Below are 24,426 nucleotides of genomic sequence, written 5' to 3' on the forward strand. Positions count from 1 at the left end.
CATCGGTAGCAGAACAGTAGCATTTGATTGAAAGTAAGAACTTTTAAAATACGTATCCTCTCCGAGACAAATAAGTTGCGACAAAGTTTGTAAAGCTTTAGATATTTATGTCTATTGACAATTATGCATGTATCCGTTGCTCACTCGTTTTTCTGGTCGTCTGGTCTGGTCATCAAAAATCAATAAACATTTCAAACAAATCTCACCTATAAATGGAATTGGAATGCCAAAGTTTTCAAATCATAGATTCACAATCAAAATGAAATGAACAGACAGATAAGAAAAGTTTTGTTTGTTTTTTGTCTCTCGACCCAAGACACTTTCTGAGCAAGACACGTTCTGAAAATAGTTTTGACCAAAATGTCATACCAAAACGAAATGAAAAACAAATATATATTCAACATTATAAAATTACACTTCGACGAACATGCATTCTACAAGTGTATTAAACACTGCTACCGATTCCATCCTGCAGATTGCATACTCTTTACTTCGCTCGTCCGAGTCGGATAATGCAGACGCGGTGTAAATTACAATACAGTAAGTAGTCCAATAGCATCTCATCCATAAATAAAGAACAAATTGCACATCGTATCTTTATATTTTCTGCTTGAGTTCTCAGACGACCAACGAGAGAGCAAATGAATACGTCTAACTGGACTCTAGATATGTACTTGTGAACGAGATGCAATGCAATGAATAATTAATGAACACTGCTTTGACTTGACATTTGCAGTTCAAAATAATTTATCTGTTCCACTTTTTACCAGCCTAATTTCATTTCAACTGTCTCCACCAGTGATTTAGTTGGCGAAAAAGGTTTACTTTAAGGTCTTCATTCTCGAAAAAGTGGTGCATTTAGTTTGTGAAATAAGTTTCTTGAAATTGAGCGACAGAATATCTGCAATTACGAATCGTGCAGTATTTTAACTTAATAAGATCTCCTGAAAAATGGCGTCCTTAGGAATGACGCTCATTCCAGCACTAGGTCTAAGTTATCAGTGTCCCGTGCAGTCGTCCCCGTTTTCCTTCGGAGGAGGTTTGTCCACGGGGGCGATGGCAATTTTGGCCAGTTCCATGTCCGCACCCACCAGCGTCCAAGGTATGATTGACAATATTTCAGTGGCACCTTCCACCTCCTGGTATTTTGCCCTTACACCGTTCGAATCCATTATGCTGGGCATTATAGTATTAAAGGTAATAAATGGCACATTAAAATCGTGTAATACGACCCTTGGCAAATTTGTAACACTGCAAAATTTGTGTCTCATGAATCAGTTATTTTTACTCCGTTACTTGACGATACTGCCCATAAATTTCAATGATCTTTCGAATAAGGACTATTTCAAATTGACAAATCAGAAAAGGAGAAGAAGGGAATTGGACAATCCAAAAATCGTTAAAGAGAAACAACGACTAGCCGAAACAATGTTTACTGTATGACAAAATAATTTTTTTTCCTAATATTACCAAATCGTGAAAGCAATTCCCATGAATATTTGTTTAAGGTCGTACGACGTCTGGACATGCAGGACTGTTTGCTTCGAACCCTGTGCGAACTTCAAGCCCACTCTCTCAGAGGATATCAAATTCCACGCGAAGTCAAATTGACTTTGTCTGCATTGAGCAAGTAATTTAAACAAACAGAAAACAAAAGTTTTGTTGGCTAGCCTTCGTCCTGTGATAGACTTTCAAAGTAGTTGGGAAAAGGGGAAATATTAAGTTTCATATTTTCATTCCAATTTTTTTTAGGTCGGGATGGAGGCGAGAGCATGAAAAGAAGGAAGAGTTGAGCAAAGATGTGATTGAAGACAGACCAATATTGTCCGTCTTTGAAGGTGAAGTAGGCAGAACTCTGGCTTTGATGGCTTTCTTTCGTCGTTGAAAATACTTAAACTTCATTTATTGTTCAACGACGAAAGGAGGAAGCCACCAAAGCCTGAATTTACAATGTAATGATGATGTCTTTCTTTACAGAGGCTGTTAAGATTGGTTGGGAAGCAAAGAGTGCAAATTTGACCGAGTGTATGGAGAGGTACTTTATTTGTCCTCTGAAAACGAATGACATTTTTGCGCATTTCGATGCGGTTAAAGTTATTAATGTACTGTAACCTATTTTTGTGTCTTAAATAAACTATAGATTAAAATGTTGACTAGAATTGGCTAGGAAAGTATTTTCAGTGCTTTTACCAATAATAACATATTAATAATGTCAATATAAATCTCAAGTCATTATCAAAAAGGTACAAGATTTTCACAAACGCCTGACTATCGGAACAAAATATGAAATACATGTATGTATTTAAAGCATGGAGAGAATGAAGTAGTATACGATTATAGAACCATAATTCACAGATTGCTATTAAATAATAGTTCGTTTTGTTTAACGAGAGCTCTCACTTGGTCAGATATTTGAATAATCTGCTCTTCAAGGTAATTTTGACTATTGTTCTCACAGTCATCCAAAAAGTATCTATAATTAATTGTCAATAAGAATTATGAGAAATTATATAATCATGAAACAGAGGAATCAGGTTCAAAAGCTGCGATTGCGTACCTGTAATTCACCATCATTCCGCACGAGTTTGTTAAGCCTCTAGGCGAAACGTCGCCGTTGAAATTTATTCTCCAAAGTACGGCTCCGTTTTTCAAGTGAAAATGGGCTGCAAATTATTTAATAGTCTTTGAGTTTTACCATCAAACATTCAATTTACACTGAATGTGTTATAGAATAGTTGGATTTAACAAGTTGATGAGGTTGATTTTACTCACCGACAGGATCTAAAGCATATCCTCGACGCTTGACCAAGTACAAATATTGAGCACAAAGTCTCATCAGTGGAGCTTCTAGTAGTGTTGATAATTCGTTGTCGGAATACCACGCGTTTAATTTCATAGAATCCAGAAAGGCATCAAAGAAGTCTTTGTTGGAATATTTGGACTTGAATACTGGAGACAACTGTTGTATTTCACCGGAAGAAAGGAGTTGTTGATTATCCGGATCTATATTTGTGAGAGAAAGTTTGTTGTAATTAAGAAGTTCCTTCATCAATACCACGAGATCGCCTACGGCAATAAATATATGGAGTGGGTGATTACTTCTTTGAGCCGTTTTTAATGATCCGATCAACCATTTTGTAAATCCAGGAATTGGAGAAAGGCTTGAAAACTGGTGCATTTTAGGAAATTCAATTTGCAATTCTCTGTGAATACAGAAGAATGTCTCAATTACAGCTTTACTATTACATATAATTAAAGCAAGTCGTATGATTGATTAATTATGAACTCACCGAACAACTTTTTTGATCAAGTAGTTTCCCAATTCTATTCCCTAAAAGAAAATAAGTATTCAAAGATTAGTTCAGGTGCAGAAATTAGCCATATGCATATAGTATAAAATTCAAATTACTGTTAGGCCTTTTTGAGTTGAGGTGATTGAATAGAAAATTGCTGTATTAATAAAGTCATGATCCTCAACTTCCTCTGCAACCATCATGTCATTCTCAGTATCCAGCGAGGCTAGCCTTTTCTTGGTTACAATCTTGTGGATGCTGCTCGGGATATTATTCGTCAAAGCGGTATGCAGGACGACGACAGGTTCAGAGGGCATACTTCCATGCGTAAAGACAAAGCATCTCCTATTTGATCCGACTCGTTTCTTTAGATCCGTCCAATTTCTCATTGGGTGAACAGCTTCATATTCGCTTATCTGGAAGTAATTGGATCAATATGAAACACCTGTCAAAAATTTATAGTTCCATTAGTTATGAAGGTTTAGCTAACTTTTTGCAGCATTTCGCACGGAGAACTCCATGTTACTCGCTCCAGTTTTAGAAACCCGACAGCAAACCACACCCCAATGAGCTCTTTCAGGCAGTTATTCAATGGCTTAAGGAGCGTTGTACTCTCCGTTGATTTTTCAATTGCTTCCTGCAATACGATTACAATTTACCACATGCCATACAATTTTCATGCGTTAAATATATGCAAAGACTTACAAGTACATCGGTCCTTAGGTCAACTAAGAATTTCACCCCATTATCAAGTCGTCCAACTTGTGAGAAAAGCCACTGATACTTTGGAATTAGAGCTGTTCTTAATTTTTCCTCTAAGTTTAATTTCGTCTGTTCATCCTGCAATAAAGACGAAAACAAGTTAGCAACGTCATTTAGTTTCTAGAATTGGTCATAAATTTCTACCTACCTGGCAGGTGCTGAGGCTATTTGCTAAGGAGACAATGGACAAGTGGTCAACTCCATAGCTAGCTCCCAAGATGTTGAAAAACTTGAGTTTATCAGCCTCTTCCGTGTCATTGTAAACGGTACACAAGTCTTTGACGCATTGCTGAAATCAATAAAGTTTAAGCTGTTAAATTATTTGCGCAATAATATAATAAGCTATGACGTATATCAATATCTTAATAAATAAGGTTAGCATGTAAAGAGCTTTGCGAGTTCAAGTGTCAAATGCATGCAACCTCTTTCATCTCACCGCAGCACTATACTAAAACATTTAAGCGTGTTATATATATGTAGGCAACTAGTTATAAATGTAATATGAAGATGCAGACTGACTATAAACTAATCAAGTTGAGATGATGTTAGATGATAGTTTAGCATAGCATTTCATGCCAACAAATAAGCCATGAAAATTAATTACATGTGCTCACCTCAACCGTAATATGGCTCACATTCCTCCCTTTAAATTCAATAACTTTCTCCAATAGTTTGAAAATATCGTCACGAATCCTTTTTCCACCACCACCGCCCCCACTTCCGCTACTCCCACTGCTCCCCACCGACCACTTATCGTCATCCGCGTCCCCCTCCGAGCACTCACTAATTCGCACGGTACTAAATTTTCTAAAATGTTCCTCCAACCACGCACCCCCCACCGTGTCCGCACCCTCCTTTGCCTTAATTATATTCACCCCCTTTCCCTTCTCCCCATCCTCTCGAACTTTTTGTGCCACAACTCCCAAAATCATGGACGTTTGTGGATCGTCAAACGAAGTTGACAACTTTCTCCTTAAAGTGAAGCGTCTATTTTGCAACATGATTCTTCTATCCTCTTCCTCATTATTGTCCCGATCCGTGTCCGACGCCGAGAAAGCGGACGGACCCGTCAGGGCACTAAAGTCGTCCATGGGTGATGACGCCATCATCATCCCCCCCGAAGAATCTGGAGGACTTCCAATTATTGGGAGTAGCATGGACGCCATCCTTCCTTCCTTCAATCGTTCAAAGAGTCGGGCAAATAAACTCATAAATGGTTTAAAATAATAAACTTCACTCTCAGTTAGTGAACAGGCTCCACTAATTGGCACCACCAAATTCTGGTGAAAGCGCACTTTCCTTTCCGAGAACGAGAAAGTTGTTCGGCTCACGTCTCCCTCACTGAGCGCAACTTTTGAGTGGAAATTCCTCCTCGACACGAGATTCTGGTGCCGACTAAAAGAAGACGTCCCAATAACAGGTAAGTTAATAATTCTCTCATTAACTCCGTAGTAGTTAAATAGTTTCCTCTTTTTTCTACCGCGACCGCTGCAAACGGAAGATGAGGAAGGACTGGTAGAAGCGTGTCGTTGAATAGTGAAGAGGATTGTTTTCTGGGCAAAGAGTGACATTGTCGGATGTGATCTTATTTTATCATTTATAGAAAGGAACGGGGCTCAAGGTCCATTATTCCTATGTAGTAGTTTAACTTTGGAGATCAGATTGGATTGGATGGATAAGGAGGAGGAGACGAGACGAGGATATTCTGCGTGTTTTACGTAACAGAATTATTATTATGTACACGACAAGTATGTTTTGGCACGATGGCGTATATCTGGGTCATAAGCCTTGACTTAATCAATGCATAAGTCTGTGTTCCACTGTCTGTACTGTTGGTTCAAAAACACGGAGGAGTTACAGGAATAACTGCCAAAATGTGTTTACAAAGATTCGCAATATTACACAAAAGCACGAGCAAATAGACTAAACTTTGGACTTTGAGTCCATAGATTTCTTAAAGTCGGGACACAGGATGTGTAAATGAAGCCGTGAAACTGCGCTGTGTTTTGGCATGTTGGGGTTTCACGAGACCGGGTTTTAAGAGGAGGTGTGTACTTGTGTGTGACTTGTGTGACATCATTTGGCTGGTTTTATGTTGGACTTTGGCATTCGGGTTCGCTAGGAACAAAGTCAGTTTGTTGGATCGCATGGATGGAAATGGAATGCTAAAAAATACTTTTTGAATGAGTTGGGATAAAAAAAGAAACGATGTGCCAAGAAAGAAGCGTTTGAGACATGGTGAAAGTGGAATTCGTTTGTCATTAATTTGCATACCACATATTTATGTACATAGCAAAATGTCCAATTGCGTTGAATGATGCTGATGATGATATTTTTATCCTGAATTTTCTACTTAAGTTTCACATTTATTTCGCCCAGCGTCAAAAAATATAATGTAATTCATCAATATTGATGAACAGGGTCGGTGAAAAAACGTACGCGAGATTCTCATGTAACTTGGATTCATAAAAGATCAGAGGTGAAAATGATTACATTTCAGACAAAACTGAAAGGGTTACGTAGATATGTCAGATATGGTTTGGTGACATGTTTTATGAATGTTAAACAACTTCAACGATATGTTCGCCAGAATCCACTCAATCTTAATGTAATTTAATATGAAACTACCTATCTGCTTACGCTAATTCTAATGGCCCTTGTTATAAATATTGAATGAACAGCTTTTACGAATATCATTCAGTTATAAATTAACTGTAAATATAGCACATTTAAATTTTCTCGTAATTTAGGAAATGGCGAGCATAGCACTAAAGAAGAAAGTTGTGGTTATAGGGGGTGGAGTTGCAGGTTTGTTGTAAATTAATGTTATATAACATTCGAATTTATATAAATTCGAACGATACAAATTCAGACATTATTATACCGGAAATTAGGGCTGACTGCTGCTGCGGCTTTGGTGAAGGATGGCAGGTTTGATGTTACTTTGTTGGAAGCTTCCGATCGAATTGGGGGTCGTGTGCACACATTACCATTAGGTAATTTCTAAGCCAATTTTGCTTTCACCCCAATTTTTGGGACTTGCACACAATCTTACCTCATTTATCTATCATATTAATTGGCTTCAATTTGTTGTTTGGATTAGGAGAGCATTTCGTAGAGAATGGAGCTCAGTGGGTTCATGGGGACGTGAATAATTCCGTGTTTCACAAAGCCAAAGCTTTAGACTTGCTTGACTACTCTGGACTTAATTTCTTAAAGGTTTTTACAGCTTTGCTTTTAAGAAATCTTATTTGTAAAATTATGTTACTTTATTTAATGAATTTGTTTTATTGCAGTTTGAATGTCACTCCGTCTTTGTAAACCAACAAGGAAAAGTTTTACCCAAAGAAAAACATGACATATTACGGAATATTTTAGTAAAGGTTTCTGACGGTCCTGAAAGTCATAACTCTCAGCCAGATGAACCACTAGGAAACTGGATGGACAAAGCATTTTGGGAACAAGAAATTACTCAAGACTTTGCAAAAGACGACAAACTTGTTGCGACACAAGTGCTAGACTGGCAGCATCGATTTCAGGTATGCACTCATAATATTTTTAGTGACCGTGATATTTTAGGTAAAATGAAGAAAGTTTGACAACTGCATTTTGTAGACTACAATTGATGGTTCCGACAACTGGTATAGTTCATCTTGTCGAGGTAACAGTTACTTACATTGCATGGAAGTAAATAAAGATAATAATTATTTAACACATAATTTCATTGTATTTTAGGTCAACAGGAATACTGGGAGTAATATGAATTATACATTTTTATGCGATTTAAATATATTGTTACAACTTGAATTAAAGTTTTGATAATTTTTCAGGCTTGAAGGAAATCCTCTTAATGCGTGGAAACCTCCTGCATGTTATGCGTCTTTCTTGAATGTAATCTTGTACGGTAAACCGATATTGGCTCCAAAATTCATGCCAGAAATTCCCGATTGGATTAACTTGGAGAAAGAAGTTGTGCAAATTAACTACAATTCTAACAAGAACGTTACAATTGTATGCAAGGATGGTGCGGAATATTTGTGCGATCATACAATCTGCACCGTGAGTTTGGGCGTCTTAAAGGAAAAGTTTGAAACTTTATTTGTGCCCCCGTTGCCTACCCAGAAAATTAAGGCCATCAAGGTTAATATAAAAAGTTATAAAGGCTTTCGGAATATTTATACAAGTACTTATGCATATGTGATGGTTAATCAACAGTTCTTGGAAATCGGCTCGGTGAATAAATTACACTTTGACTTCCCCAATAAATGGTGGCCCGATGATGTTATCGGCTTCAATTTGCTGTGGGATCCTCAAGTCCCCCTGATTCATTATTCTTCAAACGTAACGGAGGATGGATTGTTGGTCGAAATCGATGGGGTATTTAGTATTAACTCATCACATGAACTAGTGAAGATGGAGTCGTCTTATTGTTGCTCGTTTCTTGTTTTTTCAGCTTCCATTGTGGACAAGAGGAATTTTAGGATTTTATATATCAGCTTCTCATCCCACTTCTTTAAATTCTTGGATTACTGGGCCCACAGCACGTCTCGTAGAAAAACTTGACGAGGACACAGTAAAACGCACATTCATGAAAGTCTTGCGGCAATTTGTTGGGCTAGTGTATGACATTCCTGAACCGCAAAACTTTCTCCGTTCTACCTGGTTTTCCAACCCCTTCACCCGAGGATCCTATAGTTTTCGTGGCGTTAATAGTGAGCTGTACAACGTTTGGGCAACTGACCTTGCGGAACCAGTCACTTGCAATAATTCACCTGTACTACATACATTACTATTTATATATTTGAATAATTAAATTATATACCATTTTTTAATCCAGTTTTTATTCTCTAGGTCTTGTGTTTTGCTGGAGAAGCGTCTCATGCTCATTTTCACTCTACTGTTCATGGTGCACATGATTCAGGTCTACGAGAAGCCCAGCGATTAATAAATTTCGCCACAGGATCAACTGCTGAATTGTCACAAATGTTCCCCTACACTGACTCAATGTTTGACAATGATGACTAGTAAATATACAAAATCATTTCATAGTATTTAAATAGTAAACGTAATTAAGTATGAGGTTGACACGCGTATTACTATCTCTTCGTTTTAAGTCCCCCCATTATTCTAGTTACGTTAGACAATATGTCACAAAACATCCTGTAATGTATAAAACCCCTGTGGATGAAGACCCCTCTTATCGCACATATCAAGAAATGGTATACTTTTACCTCTATGAAAAGATATATTGGAAGACTGCCGTTAGCAATTTAGTAGATTATAAAAACCAGAATGAATTCGAATTTGAAAACATTGATAATTACTTGGTAAACAAATCATTAAATTCAAGCCTGCAAAATGAAGCCTCTAAAGAAATTGTGATATCAAACCTACCAAGTTATATTGCAACAATGAAAAACCGCTCCTGCGTCATGTCGAACCAAACTGAAACCATAAACTTGTGTGACACTTATTGCAGTGAAATATTTGATACACATTTATCCCCATCATTCGTCTCTTCATTTGAATTCATTCACGGATGGCTTAATTACTTTCACCCACAGTTCACTCAGATGCAACATCTCACCTGCTTTGGGAAACTATTGCAAAGCCGATGTCGAGAAGTTTTATCAAACAGTCAAGGTCAAAAAGACGACGACGACCGGGGGGATGGATTTCGTGATAAATTAGTTCATCTTATATTCCTAGCCGGAATAGGGAAAAAGAGCTTTGACAGTCACGAAATTCTGAATCAAATTGCCACTTTCTGTGATACGAACAATGCAGCTACATACCAAGTCTGGACTCCATTCGACATGGCTATTGTTTGTGAGAGCTTTTTCAAAGGAGGAATGCGAATTGAGTCGGAGAAATCATTATTATCCATAGCGAACACGTTATGTAATTTCCTCACACTCACGCTACAAGAAGATCCAGCTCTAGAACATTTCAATCCCTTCGTAATCATCTCTTTGTTGAAACCTCTGCGTCAAGTGAATTTCATCGACGCCAAACTTTTGAGCCTTCTCAGTGAATTAATCCTCCATCCATTGTTTGAAGAGAAAGTGAGCGACATTCGATTTATAATCAACGTTGCAGCAGCTTTTTCTTTCCCTGGTTGCCAAAACATGCACCCAAAAGCCTCCACAACGAGGCCAGATCTCAGTATGGATAAAGTTCTGAAAAGGATGGACAATTTGGTGGTTAACATTCTGCAACAAGAAATGCCACATAATAATGTGAAGAAGAGTGATAGTGGTTTTGGTGGTTCGAGTAGTAGTCGTAGTGTGAAAAAGGACGCCGAGTCAACAACAACATGTACAAAAACCACGATAGCAGTGGGGAAAAGCCGATTAAAAGACGTCGCAAAGTGGTGGTGGATCAGTTCGTCTCTTGGCTATCAGATGCGTTCCGAGATTTATCTCAAAGACTTGAGTCGACGATGGAACATGGGACAATTTACCAAAAAATCTTCAGATGTTCCGCATGCTGTTGATGCTCTTCTCGCTTTAGCCATTATGAATCAATACCCGGATTCTCTAGTCGTGAAAATTCTACACAGTGCAGATTTCCGGTCGGCTGTAAAAGGTATGAAAAGCATTCTCATCTCTATACGTACATACATATTCGTTTCCTTATTTGTGGATTATATATTTGGCACTGTCTTCATTGTCACAGTTGTATCTGACACCTCTTTTTCATTTGGTACAATTCTGCAAAAACTTTTAACTTATTTTGCCCATCAACTTTTACAATGGAACGACGTATTTAGCTGTTCAAAAATACCGAATGATTTATGTCCAAGCTTTCTCTTCCGCTTCTGGTGCTGGGAAGTGTACACGCTTTCTCTTGTTTTCTCTTTTCTTTTCCACCAACCACTCTGTCAATATTCACCCATCTTTATCTCCTTATAAAATTGAAAGCTTCTTCTTCGCACATGATTTATTGCTTGCTTTTTTGCAACGATATACTTGATACATGGAGTTACGTAACTTTCAACGACCGCAATGTCTGGCGTGTGGAAGTATCTAGTGGTGATTGTGGTGCTGGTCTGGTGGTGGTTATCATTTGCAAATTAACTGGGCGCATTTTGATGAAAACCTTCCTTTGAGGAAAGGCCTTTTCCAAGAGGGACGATTTTCTCCAAGATTTCAGCAGGTGACAGTACACTGCACGGCGGAAATCTTAATTAATTATAGTGTTATCTTTTATTTATGTGACAAGGAGGTGTCACACTATCATCTCTCTCGCTTGAATACGCATTTCCTACTCTCATCAAAGACGTATTACCGTGTTAGAAGTGATTTGTCTCTGTCCAAGAATGACTATGGGCTACTAATACTTACTTTTGGTCCCCCTCCCTCCAGTCAGTTCTCGTCTTCTACCTCTCTTGTGTTTCTTTCTCTCCTTAGTAAACTGCTCCAATCGACATAAAGGACGGTTTGGCCTGTTCCTAACGTGTCTGAGGATAGAGGGGAGCTCTACTGTTTGGAACCAGCTTTCCCCAAGAGATGAACATCAATGGTTTGAAGCTGTGAGGACGCCGTTGTAAGTCGTTCATTAGCTTTTCTCTAATGATATTATTTGCTGACGTTAATCTTACAAAACGGATTTTGCTGGATGGAGTATAGAATTTAAGTAACTTATTATTAGCTGATAAAGTTTTGCTCAGTCAGGTTATTCAAGTAGTCTGTACTTATTTATGGGCTAGTTTAGTGTTTGTATGATTAGCTTAGAGTCGTCCAATTAGCTAGAGATAATTAAATTGCTGATATTTAATCACATTGAATTGCATTAATTAATTTCAGCACGATGAACGAATCAAATTCTTGGAGTTGTTCACACAGGAGAGTCAAGCCGTTGAAAGTCCCCGGAATAAAAGATGACTTTAAGCCTCACACCCAGTTGTTGAATATGGTAATGGATGCTCTGAACCAGATATTTTCAGATTCCTCTACTTTTACAAATGCTGACAAGTTGAAGAATGGTCATGACAGAGGAGATGGTAATTCGTTTAATACGACGTCCAGTGGGCGAATCAACAGTTCGTCTTCTGCAAAATTAACTGCCTTGCTGCTGAAAAGCGAAATTGATGTTCCTTATCAAACTCGGCAAGCTCAAGTCTTCGTGGGATATGCTGTGCCTTATCTCTTTATTCCAGGGATTAAAATCGTGTTTCCGTCCAAAAGGTACAGTTTTATGGCGTGCGAGTTAAAATTAAGATTGAGAATTGAGTTTTAATTTAAATATGCTAAATAGGAATAAGGAGATTTATGTGGAAGTGTTGGACGACATAGGTTTGTCACCAAGCTATCACAGCTTTAAGATGAGATTGATGGATAAAATGCACCTTAAGTATTTCAAGGTACACTAATCCTAAGCTTTTTTGTATTCATGCATATATGTATTTGTTTATTTGTATCCTTTTGTAAATACAATTTAAAATTTACAGGTTTCACGAAATGAGATTCAAGATTTGGATGCTTCTGAAATACAAAAACTGCTCCAGGAACGTTATTCGCTCCAGAGAAATTGAGTGCCTAGATTCACTTAAAAGAATTACTATATAGTCTATCCAATTACATACACATAATTAAACAAATTTTCTTTAATTATGGAGACCAAGGTGTATAAAGTAGTAGCTAGTGACGGAATGTTTACTTATCGATTTGTTGCTTACGAAATCCAAATTAATGAATCTGTCTAAAAAAGTTGATTCAATAAAAATAGTTCTTCCTCCTCAAGATCCGTTTCATTTCCATGAATCTTTTCCCAGAAAAATAGAGATTGTCCACATTCTTTGAAATATCTCCTACAATTTCCAGACTTTCCGACGTCTTCGGCCTCTAGATATTCTCTGAGATGACTGTTGGCAAAGGCGGATCGGCTGATGCTGTGTTACGTCGGTTGAAAATCATCAAGAGTTAATTATAAACCATACCCATTCATTCACTCCGCAGAGAGAGCGAGACAGAGAGAAATGCCTCAAGTTTGCCAACTTTTCTTTCGTACTTTGTTTGTGCAAATCATTAAGGCAAGCAGCAGCAGCGGAGAGAAGAAGAGATGAGAGAAAGAAGTTTAAAACTTTGTCCGTTCTAATAATATGTAATCGCATTACCTGAAGAACAATGTCAATACTTCTCCCAAAAGACCGTAGCCGTGATGCAGTTCATGGGGAAATTCATGAGATTCGCAAATGGTTCGAAGAAGGCATGATTTGCCCCCAAGACCAAATGAACCCAACAAGTTTTCCAGTTTTGGAATAAGAGTGACTCTTTCTGCTCTGAAGGTGGCTTCGTGCAGTGAAGAACTACTGCGGCGGACATTATCCTTGTAGTCAGAGTCATTGTTTGATTCTGTAGGATAGGCCCCGTTGTTCTGCTCCAACAGTTTCTCAACACTTCGCCTCTTGACAAAATGTCCGCCAGGGTAGTAAGGCCCATAAAATGGTGAGTAGGGGGTATAAGGTCCCGGTGGAGGTGGTTGAGCTACTTTCAGTTTGTCAAAGAATACTGCGGAAAACAATAACACACTTTAGTATACAGAAGAGGCTGCTGTAAAGACTTTTGGGAATTTGAATTACTCGTGATTGGAAGTGAAACTTTGGTGTTTGCTCCCATCCACTTGGGAAGATGAGGAATCTTGGTCTTAAACTGGGGTACCAGGATCAAAATAATGTGGTTCAGACCAAAGGGCACTGGAGGTGGGAGTGTTGCAGCTGGTGGCGGTGGTTCGACAGGTGCATTTTGTGGGGGCGGATTGGGCAAAACTGATCCTGCATTTAATATGACCATGAAACTGAGTAAATATTTAGTTAGTGGATGCGATGCACACACTTGTCAATTTTGGATTAGAATAATTAATTTGAATGTATACCTGGCAATGCTGCATTTGCGACTCCATTCGGTCCACCAGGCCTGCGACCCTGTCCTCCTGCTGGCGTGGGATCTTTTGGCGGAGCAGGCATATTTGATGGCAAACCTGGCTCATTATCTTGTCCGATTGCCACTGGCAAAATTAGTTCCAGGAAACAAAACAACAATTTTACTTTCATCTTCAGAGTGAAAAGTTGAAACACAATCAGTCGCAATTCTCTACTCGTACTGACTGCGGATGAGACTGAAAGTGACGCTACTGCATAACATTCAGAGCCAGTGCATATAATAAGGTCTTGTTTGCTCTTATATTTAACTACCTCAACAAACTATAATATTGTACAAACTTTAAAGCGAAAGATACCACTTTTAGTTATGTGGAAATGGAAATTTATCTCAACTTGCATCAAATTATTTTGTCATTTGTGAGGACTTTTAAATAACTTTGTCATAACGGGGTTCTTCTACTCCATCCTCAAGATATTTACATGTACGTACCGTAAACTAACCAACTAACGAAGCAGAGTAAAATACACTTTTTTGCCTCTTCTCTCATCCTATCCTTGGCATTGTGTATGCATACCTTTTAGACTCACAAAAATGACAAAACTTTTGTAATCCAGGTGAAACTGAATGGTGGGAAAAGAAATATCGAAATTTTATACGACCAGTTTTATTTAGAAATTTAAGACATTTGAGACAGAATCTTAATCTCACTATGAAATTACCCTTTTTGTATTCATACGCATTTTTATTAAGTTGTTCCACATTCTTGAGGGACGGTTATTGTTTTTCTGGATGCGAGCGAGCCCGTTACCTTTTCATATTAAACCCACTAAATAAGACCTATTAGCTATATCATTATGCAAATGGAAATTTGGCTCGGGGCATAAAATGCAATTTATTTTTCCCCCTGAAACCTGGTGCATGGACGACATCAAGACGACGACCCATTGTTTTGCTAAGGTAAATGTGGACAGCAAACAATAACCAGCGGAGAAATGGTAATAAGGTATTTTATCAAAATGCCTTTGTTTTTAAGGACATAAGGCTGTGCATGATCTCATATGCAAATTATCTTTTGAAAAAAATAATAATGTTCCTAATTTTTCATCCCGTGCGTAGTATTGTTCCTTTATTTCCTTTTCCCACACATCCATTCATTTCGTACAGGGAAATGCATACAATTTCATTATTTCGAGTGGTTTTTCTCAACTAACTTTCTCCCCTTTTAGACTAAAAAGAATTCCGTGTTCTTTGTCAATTCTGCTTCACCAACAAACCAACCAACTGCACCCATAAATATGTGCCTATCGCCACTGCAACAGCTTGTGATTGATACTTGGTTTGATATATGTGATGGCATTTGTTTTATGTAACATTTTCTCCAAATGATGACAATTTGATGTATTTCTGTGAATAGATTTCTTCACCATTTTCGCACATTTCTTGATTTTTTATTCTCCACTCTCAGCGGTACTAACCAACCAACCACACCCCAATTTTCATTCATTGCTGATTTGATGTTTCATTCTGACAGTATGATCTTTATTGTGGTTCTGCGAAATAGCGTATAAATTTCCACCATTGCATTTCTGCTGCTGCTCATTCGTGGAGTATTATCTGGAGAGGAAAAAATTCAAATCCCAATCCCACAGATGTACCGTAATATGTCAGTATCAGGAAAAATAACGATAAGTCAGAGAAGCAAACAGCTGCATCTCTCCGGCTTAGAGATTGATCCTTAACCATCCATCCTGCTGAAGGGTTTTGTTTCCCACACACATACGCAGGCAGGCTGCTTAGGTTTTGAGGTTACCGATTATTATAGGAGAGCGAGGGGACGGTTTCCCCCCTTCACGCAGTCACACCGCAACAACCCAGGATTTACTACTTAAAGACGCCGTGAGACTGTGTTTACGAAGAAAATATCCCTTCCTATGAAGAAGACACCTAACTAAAACGTTCACCAGATTCCAGTGTCGATTGTGCCACGGGCTGTTGAAATGTATCAAGAAGAACGTTCCTATTATTATTATCTTTATTTGGTGTAGCTTAATATTCTTGGCTGGATCTCAATTGAGTGGCTGCTGATAAAATGAGGAGGCATCCTTACAGAAAATAAACCGAGAAAGAGGTCCAAATCTAAAACGAATTGTGCTTGTTGTTGTTGTTTTGTAGCGATTTTTGCTTTCAGAATGGTTTTATCAGGACAGAAAATATCTCGGATAAATGGTTTTTCGAAAGGAAATAATACATACATACATGAGTTATTTGTATGTATGTATCTGCCTGCCGGGTAGATTTGCCTGATGCATTTTCGATTAAACGCATCTCCTCTCTCTTGACGTCCTTTATCCATCCCCGAGAGCAAAAGTGCAATCTCTTACATGCCTGCGTGCCTTGTGTCAGCTCGTCTGATCGTCTCTCCGTTGAATTTTCAGTAGGCTCGTGGTGGCGGAAGTCCATTACGTTGTATTACACGATGAAGCTCTTGGACGACGAGGAGTGAAAGTGCAGTGCAGCGGAGAAACCGGAGCTCGAGAAATCTCAATCTCTTCTATATTTTCCCCTCTCTCTGGTTGCTTTCTCTTTTCCACTTTCCCCACTTCCATCCACACTTTGTGTATTTCATGTATAAACCCGACTCCAACCTCTGGTTTGCCTCAGTTGTCACAACTTTCTCTCGGTGAGAACATCTCTTCTTTGCTTCTCTCCTCTTTGTAGGATTTCTCACGCTACAACTTTGTGTAGCGACCGACCACATCAAAATCAACATCACTCGTAGCTCTGTTCATCTGTGAAAGCAGAGGCAACAGAGACCACGCACAAATAACATTACAACAGTGATTCGGTAAACATTAAACATACCACCTGACTAACCGACAAGAAGACCCGTCATTATTTGTTACGTCCGTGTGTATACATATTTAGGCACTAAACCAACTTGTATAATACTCGGTGGTGCAGTTGACATTGGCTCTCGGGCTTCTGTTTATAATACCATTGTCACATCCATATCAATAATTTCATCTATTCTTCATGCTCCAGTTGTCCTCCTGCCTGCTTCCACCCATGGCTGAGTAATCCGGCAGAGTGGAATGAAATAACAATAGAAATAGAGACACATAGATCATTGTAAACATACAGACTTATTTATTGTGCTTCTCTTTTACTCTCATTGATTCCGTTCACCTGGACGACTTCACCCGTTTGACACATGTCTGGATTTCAAGATTGTATCCAAGGTGGAGGATTTTCAATACCATTATAAACCCATTCAATTATTGATGTTGAGTAGTAGTAGTCGTGACTGAGAGTGCATTGCGTCGTAGTGACTGATATTTTATTCTTCTAAGACAAAAGCTACTTTCACTTCCACTTTTACTATCAACAAAGTCAGGGTGAAAGCGAGAAGGAAAATTTAAATCTCTTCTTTCTCTCACAAAGCAGCCGGATCGATGCCGGACAATATTTATTGATTTAACATTCACCTCCAGGAAGTGTTGGACATGATACCTGCATTAGTTTAATTGATTTGGCGAAAGGTTTTTCCGCCCTGAATTGTTTCTCCCTCCGACTTTCACCTACTCTCGGCTAATGCGATCTAATAAGTTGGTGAGTTGTTGTGTGGAATCAAATGAACTCAAGTGAGATGAGACTGTAGCCCACCGCACACGACGACCAGAAGAAAGTATTAGCAACAAAGAAGAAAAATAAAAGAAAAGAGAGAAAACCAAAAGTAAAATGTGGAAATGAATCGGCACGTTTTCATCTGAGGCACAATATACAGTATCGAAAATATAGGAGAGAAACAAAAAACAGCCTTATTTCCCCCAGGCTTGTTGATTCGGCTTGGGGTTTGGTACGAGAGTTGTGGCAGTGGTGGGAGCAATTTTATTAGGAGAGGGAAAAAAATAGCCGGGTAAAAATAATAGGACTTAATAGCTTGAACACCACCTCAATATAGCTACAATCAATGATTCACTATTTGCTCCTTCTGAGACCTATCACTCTCCAGGAATGCTTTCCACCTTCGCCTTCTCCACCACCAAGACGGAGCTATTATTATCACCATCACCAACTCCGAGAGCCGTCAAGTAAGAGTAAGAAGCTGTCTCATTCTTATTCCTCTTCTTCTTCCTCCTTCTCATCTAATAAGGCGAATAATAGCAGCAGCAGTGGCCAAAGATTTTACACCACCAACTCGACAAGTTATTCCACCTCCGCACAACCACCTTCTTCTTCCACCACTTGGTCAAGTCAAGACAATTGTTACTACTGCAGTTGCAATCAGTACCAGAAGAGCAGACGACCCAGAGAGCTGTTGCCTCCTGTGACGACGAGATCCCAACAATCTGATCTTCTTGTTGAATCCACTTCTCCTCCAAGAGATCCAGCTTCTTTCAGTGGTAATATCAATAACAATAATAATAATTACAGTCACCACTCCACGACAGCAGCGTCTCGAGGAGGAGTGAGACGACTCCTTGCGTGCCAGGGACGACGGGGAAGGACTACTTCAAGAAATAATAATAGCAGTGAGATTGAGACATTTCCTCATTCGCCCTCTTCTTCTTCGTCATCGTCATCATCATCATCTCATAATAAAAAGCAGAGAGTTAAATCCAACTCAAAGTGGGGCAGAAAGTGGAAATCTTCAAAGGACACGGAGGCAAATGACGATTCTTCCAAGTTAAAACAGGTTCAAGAGAAGGAGCAGAATACAAATCCAAGTCGTCCAAATAAAAGCAGAATATTCAAATTCTGGAATCGCATCTCTCCATCTTCATCATCCCAAAAGCAAACCACTCCTGTTCCGATTGACACGCAGCAGAATCAGCAGCAGGAAGAAGAGAAGGAAAGTTGTTACAGGGAAGGAGGGGGAGGACAAAAAATCTGCCACAATTCCACTTTCACCAGTCCTGTTAGTGGTGGTAAAAGAATTGCTGTCGGTGGAGGAGGAGACGTAGAATCCTCCAAGAAAGCTACTACCTCTTCAACAAGTCACCACTCCAAACATCATGAGAGGTTTAAAAAGTTTCTAAGATTTTGTGCCAGTGGTTTCAGGCGGATAAAATGAAAAGTGAAAAGTTTGCATTGGAGATATAATAAGAAACGGTCCCAATCCTAACTTGTACTCATTTCACACCGCATAATAATAAAAAAAGTCTCTTAACAAATTGAAATGTCAACTGAATCTACTCCAATCTTGGAAAGTGTTACTTTATAAAATAAGCCCCAACTTTTTCACTAAACAAGGCAAATCTTGACGGGGAGAGAGAGAAAAATTGAGATGAGACGGGAAAATGAGATGGCACAGTAATAACATTGGACTGGTTGCATCATCATTATGGTGGGTGGTGGAATAAGATTCACATTTTGCATATAGGCCAACCCCCCCCCCACCAACAAATATAAATAAGTATACCAACCGGAAACGAATTGTGTAACCAATGCAATGCAATGTCACTTATTTTAAACTTGGGAAAAGAAAAAGCATAAACTTTGCTCCGAGTAAGTGTTATCCAACTAAACATATAAAATTTTGAGGAATATGTACATAGTTTGACATCATTAAAACGGTCCAACTCTGACTCTTTGAAACTTCCGGTTTACCCGTCCCCATTCTGAACGGAAAAGAACGGATAATACATAAATCCATCGCTTCTTCTTCTCCATCGTGGAGAGACTGAGGAGAAAGATTTCCATCCGACCAACATTGATCCAGTGGACGACGCAAAATGTTTGAAACTACTTTTGCACTACTTTGCACTTAAAATTACCAAAAAGTCCGCTCTCTCTCTCCTTTCTTGGCCTAGTTGTGCTCTGCATGATTCCTTCCCTCAACGAGTGATTTATTGCGAACATTTTGCGTTGTGAAGTGGAAAAGGACAAAGTTTTCACGAGTTTTTGACTACCCATGATTCCCAGTAATTCGTTCTTATCAATTTTACTCTTCTCTCCATGAGAGGCTGGTGGATGGATAAAAATCAATTCTTTGTCGCCAACTGTTACAAATAGTGGTGGCAGGAGGAGGCAGTCAGTAAGCTCCGTGTAATAATAAGCAATGCAAACTATTCTACTCTACACCAAAGTCCACACTACACTTTCCTGCAGTTCGTCTTACCTTAATGGAGGCGAGTTGAGATTCTGAATGCAATCTGATGTGCAAACGGGAAGACTTTAATCTAAAACTTTTTTTCTTTCGTGTGTTGATGTACAAAACAGCAAGCAAAGCAAACGAGGAAAACACTTAATTTTGTTGGAACATTAATCTTCATAAATCAAAACATAAATTGCTTACCTCTCCCAGTTCGGCCTGATGCCCACGCCACGCGTCAAGTCAACATCAGAAAAGTGCAGAAAGCAAAAGAATCATCTATCATAACACTTTTAGCCAAGTATTTTTACTTTTTTAACACAACAATCGAAACTTTGGGTGGAAATGCATTTTTGATTGTTGCATAAAATATCTGCAATATCCTGTTCGTCTGAATTGATTGAGTGGTTTTACATAATTGGGAAGGAAGGAATTAATGGATGCATACTAAACCATTATCAAAACTGAAACCCTGCTGGACGACGACGACGACTCATCTTAATTTGATCAGGCATCAATGAGACAGCAGAGCAGCAGGCAAATTACATAATAAGTACGTGCACATAAAACAATGTAATACGTCCAATACCAGTTAGTTACCTACCATCACCATCATCATCATTTTCATCCTCTTTCATGTAACAACGTCTTCTCTCGACATCATTCATGACTCGCCTCTGCAGATAATAAACGATTATTACCCTGAAACATTATTGTAGTAACGTTTAATAACAAGCAGCAAGCACTTAAGTTAACACGAGAAACACAATAACAACAATCTTCAACGGAATAAATAATCGCTTAAAATCATCATTAGAATTAGCCAACCAGCGCAACAACAATCTCCAACGAGCCCAACGAAACAAGTTGGGAACTGAATTATTATGGGTGTGGTGATAGCAGACACCCTCGGTGGTGATCAGGAGGGTACGATGCCAATTTGTGGCCAGAACCCTGCAGCCATTCATCCAGAAGGAGACGAATCAAATTCGGAAGGTCTTGTTCTAGACAAAGCGTCAGAAGATTTTGCAAATCAACAGTCGTCGATTGTTCAGGAGGAAAATTCAACGATGCAGAAGACCGGTATCATCCCTACATCTTCCTCCGCGTCTCGTACTTGTAACATTAATACAAATGGAGGACAAGAAGGCCAGCAAAGTTTATCGGGGAGAAAATCTGCGCCGACGAAAACAAAGGCTTATTCACCTCTCATTTCCAGCGGGTGCTCCAGGAAGATAGACTCGCTTGACTTGAAACTGGATGAAAATTATGTCCATGGCAGTACTCCGGCAAATCTGAACGACGATCCAGACTGTAACAATTACAATTATAGCGGAGGAGAAAGTAGTGGTATTCAAACGATTTTTGGGTCGTTTGGGGGAAAGTCAGGGTCGGATTTCTCCTACTCGCGTCTCAAGGCATCATCTAAGAAAAACCAAGGCCGAGCCACCACCACCAACAATTTTTTGGAGGAAGGGGGGACGTCACAAAAAAAGAATAATTACGCCGACAAAAAAATGGCAACATCACCCGAGTCAAGGTGGACCGTATATTTTCTCTTTGTTGTTTCTCTCCTCAAGTTTTTTCTGGCCCTAAGTGTTCTTTCACTCCTTGTGGGGAGTTTGTGGTGGTTTCACGTGCGTCTCGCTGCCTTGTCTTTGCGTCTCTCTGCCGTGGAGAGGGTGGTGATGAACGGACCCGAATTTGTTCATCCGGGCGAAAGCAGAAATGCCCGGGAGGAGGTTGAACAACAAGGAGGGTTGTGGAACAATGGGAACCTGCCTCCTTTCCCCGGCAGCAGCAGCAGTAGGGACGACGACTTTGTAATAAATGAAGTTGGAAATGGAAAGAGTGTGTCGTCCAGTCACAGTGGTCAACCACCAGAGCCACATCAGAATGACCAATTTATGGAACGTGGTGGTCCTCCTGCTGAGAGACTCAGGGTATGTGAACGTGCATGACATTACGTTACTTTTCCTGCTACATTGATTTTCATTTCCGCTCAGAAAAGTTATTTCCTCTTTGATTTTAATTCTTGTCACAAATTACACGTCAGACCAGCGGTGCTGAATCGCGGCAGGGTACATACTACATAACAGCAGATATAACTATTTACATCACATGTACGCACGCACATCACTACAAGTTGGGCACAAAATATTGTTTATTATCTCAATTCCTGCTCAATCGCAGGACAAAAACTGTAGAAAAAATCATGCAAGTAGAAAATAATAGCTGTCAAGATATACCTAGTCTGATTTTTAGTATTATTACCATCGCGGTTCAACCGTACATACTTTTATGACAAATAATTTTTGAAACACAACATCCTGTTGGCACAAGTATGAGATCAATAATCATTGAAATCAGTGATAAAGAAGGCGATCGCATGAGTGAAAGTTATACCATGTCGCCAAAGCATAAAATACATACCGCATACGTATCATGATGGCACGCACATATAATATTTACTCCAGATTTCTTCTCCCTCGAATCTTGTCGTCGGAGAAGTGGAATCCTATCCGTCAGCACCCATGAGACCTTTGGATAAACAGATTCCAATCTGGAGAGTAAACTTCAATCATTCGCCCAAACACTCCAAAAATCTGTCTCAAGTGAATCTTGCTCATGTATTTATTTACTTACAGGACAGAGAATTTATATGGTGGACATGTAGCATGAGGCAAATTTACAGAATATTTTGATAAATAATATGTGCCATAGTGCGATAGTGGTGTGTAGTAGTAAATAGTAAGTAAATAAATAGTATCTCCATCCATAGGCAGTTAAATACCGCGTCCTTATCTGGCAGGCAGGCATCCCTATCTAATTCTATTTACGAACAGTGGATACAACATTATTGAATATTCCTCCTACGCAGTTTGTTAAGCTGTGTGTGTGTGATATTCGATATTTTGATTCATGTTTATTGTTGGTTTCAAACTTGACAAGCTGACATGAACATGACATCCGCCGCTCTTGAACATCGAGCCATTCGATCTGAGGAGAAAGTTATTTAAACGAATAATACCTTGGGCACCTCCCGTTTCTAATCTTCTCAAGTTTATGCAAGACGTATCCTCACGGCTTTCTCCCGCTCACTCAGAGCCGCCGCACCACCACCACCACATTTATTCGCCCTGTTTAAGCAACAACATTTTCACTAAAAGGCTTTTCACTTGAGAAAAAGAGATTGAAAACGAGTGAGTGACAGAGCAGGAGAAAGGATGGATTTCCGGTTCAGTTGGTGCCCAAAATTCACTTTATTGTTGTCACGTCGTTTTAAAATTTAAACCAAAATTGTATACAAAAGTTTCCGCATGATTTCACATCCTAAATTGGACCGAAAATACGTTATAGACTTATTTATTATGTAAGGTATACATATATTTAAGTACCTAACTACATAAATATGGGGGGTGACACTTTTGAACTGACGTCACTCATTTTCCGCAAAAGTTGCGTACACACATTCAAGGCAATGCATATTCCAGGGGCGAAAATAAATTTGCTAATATGTAAAGTGAAACCACAACACTAATGAACTGCTCAAACGATATTATTTGCATTTGCAGATTGATGGTAGATTTTTGTCAGTTAGCATTAATTTGCGACAAGGTCCAATGTTTATCCTGTAATTCAGGTCTAACTGTGAAAACATGAACTTTGCATTGAATAAAAGTTTGCCCATTCTTTTGTTTGGACAAAATGTCTCTGCCTCCTATATGCAAGGATGAGAGTAAAAATGGTCATGCATGATTGCTGATTCATTCACTCAACCTACTGTGTATTTTATCGCATATCTAAACACATACATGTCCGGTGTTTTAATTGTTTAGATAAATAGAGACAAAATGTACGTATGTGTACTCACACATTTAGTGAGTGAGTGAGTGGATGCGTGATTTCGCTTTGAGAAATAATTACATAATTCGGGGAGTGATAATCAACAAACAAAATTAAACATGTGCCGAGAGCAGCAGCCATATTTGCCCAGGGACTTAATTAGGAGTTGAGTAATCAGCACTCTTCTTCCACTCGTACTAAATCTCTGTAGGGCCACTACTACCAATGGGAATTAAATGTAATGTGAGCACTTTTCGTTGTTGGATTGATTGCAAATGGAATGATTTATGAGATTTCTCCTTTTTCTTCTCTGCCATCGTATAAATGACTACACATCCATCCACAAGTCTCAAGAGGTTTATCTAGGTTTTGATTTAATGGTGCGACTGCTGCTGTTAGGAAGAGGAAGGAAGGCCATAATCATAAAATGGAAGCTTACACTTTGGCAAAAAACTTAATTGGGAATTCGAATCGCGATTTGATTCCTCCCGATGGGCACCCCCTCCATCCATCCATCCACATCTGTCCTACATCTACTCTGTTCATA

General features: G+C 39.0%; 6 protein-coding genes across 9 annotated transcripts in view; 4 read left to right on the plus strand and 2 right to left on the minus strand.

Annotated features, from left to right (window-relative positions):
- The first annotated feature begins 743 nt into the window (after positions 1-743).
- LOC110859745 lies at positions 744-2,153 on the plus strand. Its single transcript, XM_022108724.2, has 5 exons — positions 744-1,197; positions 1,279-1,437; positions 1,509-1,630; positions 1,753-1,838; positions 1,978-2,153. The coding sequence occupies exons 1-5, from the start codon at positions 952-954 to the stop codon at positions 2,109-2,111; spliced, it is 747 nt and encodes a 248-aa protein (XP_021964416.1). The 5' UTR covers positions 744-951; the 3' UTR covers positions 2,112-2,153.
- On the minus strand, positions 2,025-5,660 carry LOC110859741 (malonyl-CoA decarboxylase, mitochondrial). The gene is made up of 10 exons (XM_022108721.2): positions 4,670-5,660; positions 4,204-4,344; positions 3,999-4,133; positions 3,784-3,930; positions 3,410-3,709; positions 3,291-3,331; positions 3,100-3,203; positions 2,773-3,003; positions 2,558-2,663; positions 2,025-2,473 (listed from the first exon to the last, which is right to left on the minus strand). The coding sequence occupies exons 1-10, from the start codon at positions 5,624-5,626 to the stop codon at positions 2,350-2,352; spliced, it is 2,286 nt and encodes a 761-aa protein (XP_021964413.1). The 5' UTR covers positions 5,627-5,660; the 3' UTR covers positions 2,025-2,349.
- LOC110859744 (spermine oxidase) lies at positions 5,375-9,342 on the plus strand. 4 transcript variants are annotated; one of them, XM_022108723.2, is made up of 11 exons: positions 5,375-5,475; positions 6,806-6,863; positions 6,950-7,051; positions 7,159-7,274; positions 7,352-7,594; positions 7,671-7,716; positions 7,791-7,809; positions 7,886-8,195; positions 8,271-8,432; positions 8,509-8,829; positions 8,907-9,342. In XM_022108723.2, exons 2-11 carry the CDS (start codon positions 6,809-6,811, stop codon positions 9,078-9,080), a joined length of 1,548 nt encoding a protein of 515 aa, XP_021964415.1. In that variant the 5' UTR covers positions 5,375-5,475; positions 6,806-6,808; the 3' UTR covers positions 9,081-9,342. The 4 variants fall into 4 exon arrangements, with proteins under 4 accessions (XP_021964415.1, XP_035715695.1, XP_035715696.1 ...); XM_035859802.1 differs by lacking the exon at positions 5,375-5,475 and adding an exon at positions 5,981-6,102; XM_035859803.1 differs by lacking the exon at positions 5,375-5,475 and adding an exon at positions 6,030-6,534.
- LOC110859743 lies at positions 9,102-12,799 on the plus strand. The gene is made up of 5 exons (XM_022108722.2): positions 9,102-10,643; positions 11,468-11,603; positions 11,864-12,244; positions 12,315-12,420; positions 12,508-12,799. The coding sequence occupies exons 1-5, from the start codon at positions 9,131-9,133 to the stop codon at positions 12,589-12,591; spliced, it is 2,220 nt and encodes a 739-aa protein (XP_021964414.1). The 5' UTR covers positions 9,102-9,130; the 3' UTR covers positions 12,592-12,799.
- On the minus strand, positions 12,732-14,412 carry LOC118438919. The gene is made up of 4 exons (XM_035859804.1): positions 13,932-14,412; positions 13,639-13,830; positions 13,174-13,567; positions 12,732-12,948 (listed from the first exon to the last, which is right to left on the minus strand). The coding sequence occupies exons 1-4, from the start codon at positions 14,107-14,109 to the stop codon at positions 12,759-12,761; spliced, it is 954 nt and encodes a 317-aa protein (XP_035715697.1). The 5' UTR covers positions 14,110-14,412; the 3' UTR covers positions 12,732-12,758.
- Positions 14,413-20,318: 5,906 nt separating this feature from the next.
- LOC110859966 overlaps positions 20,319-24,426 on the plus strand; it is a 60,762-nt gene continuing 56,654 nt past the window's right edge. Inside the window, exon 1 of the mRNA XM_022109006.2 lies at positions 20,319-21,976. Within this exon, the coding sequence (XP_021964698.1) occupies positions 20,918-21,976 (1,059 nt within the window). The 5' untranslated portion in view covers positions 20,319-20,917. The remainder of the gene's footprint in view (positions 21,977-24,426) is intronic.

This window comes from Folsomia candida, unplaced genomic scaffold, assembly GCF_002217175.1.
Source record: "Folsomia candida strain VU population unplaced genomic scaffold, ASM221717v1 Fcan01_Sc028, whole genome shotgun sequence".
Classification (NCBI taxonomy): domain Eukaryota; kingdom Metazoa; phylum Arthropoda; class Collembola; order Entomobryomorpha; family Isotomidae; genus Folsomia; species Folsomia candida.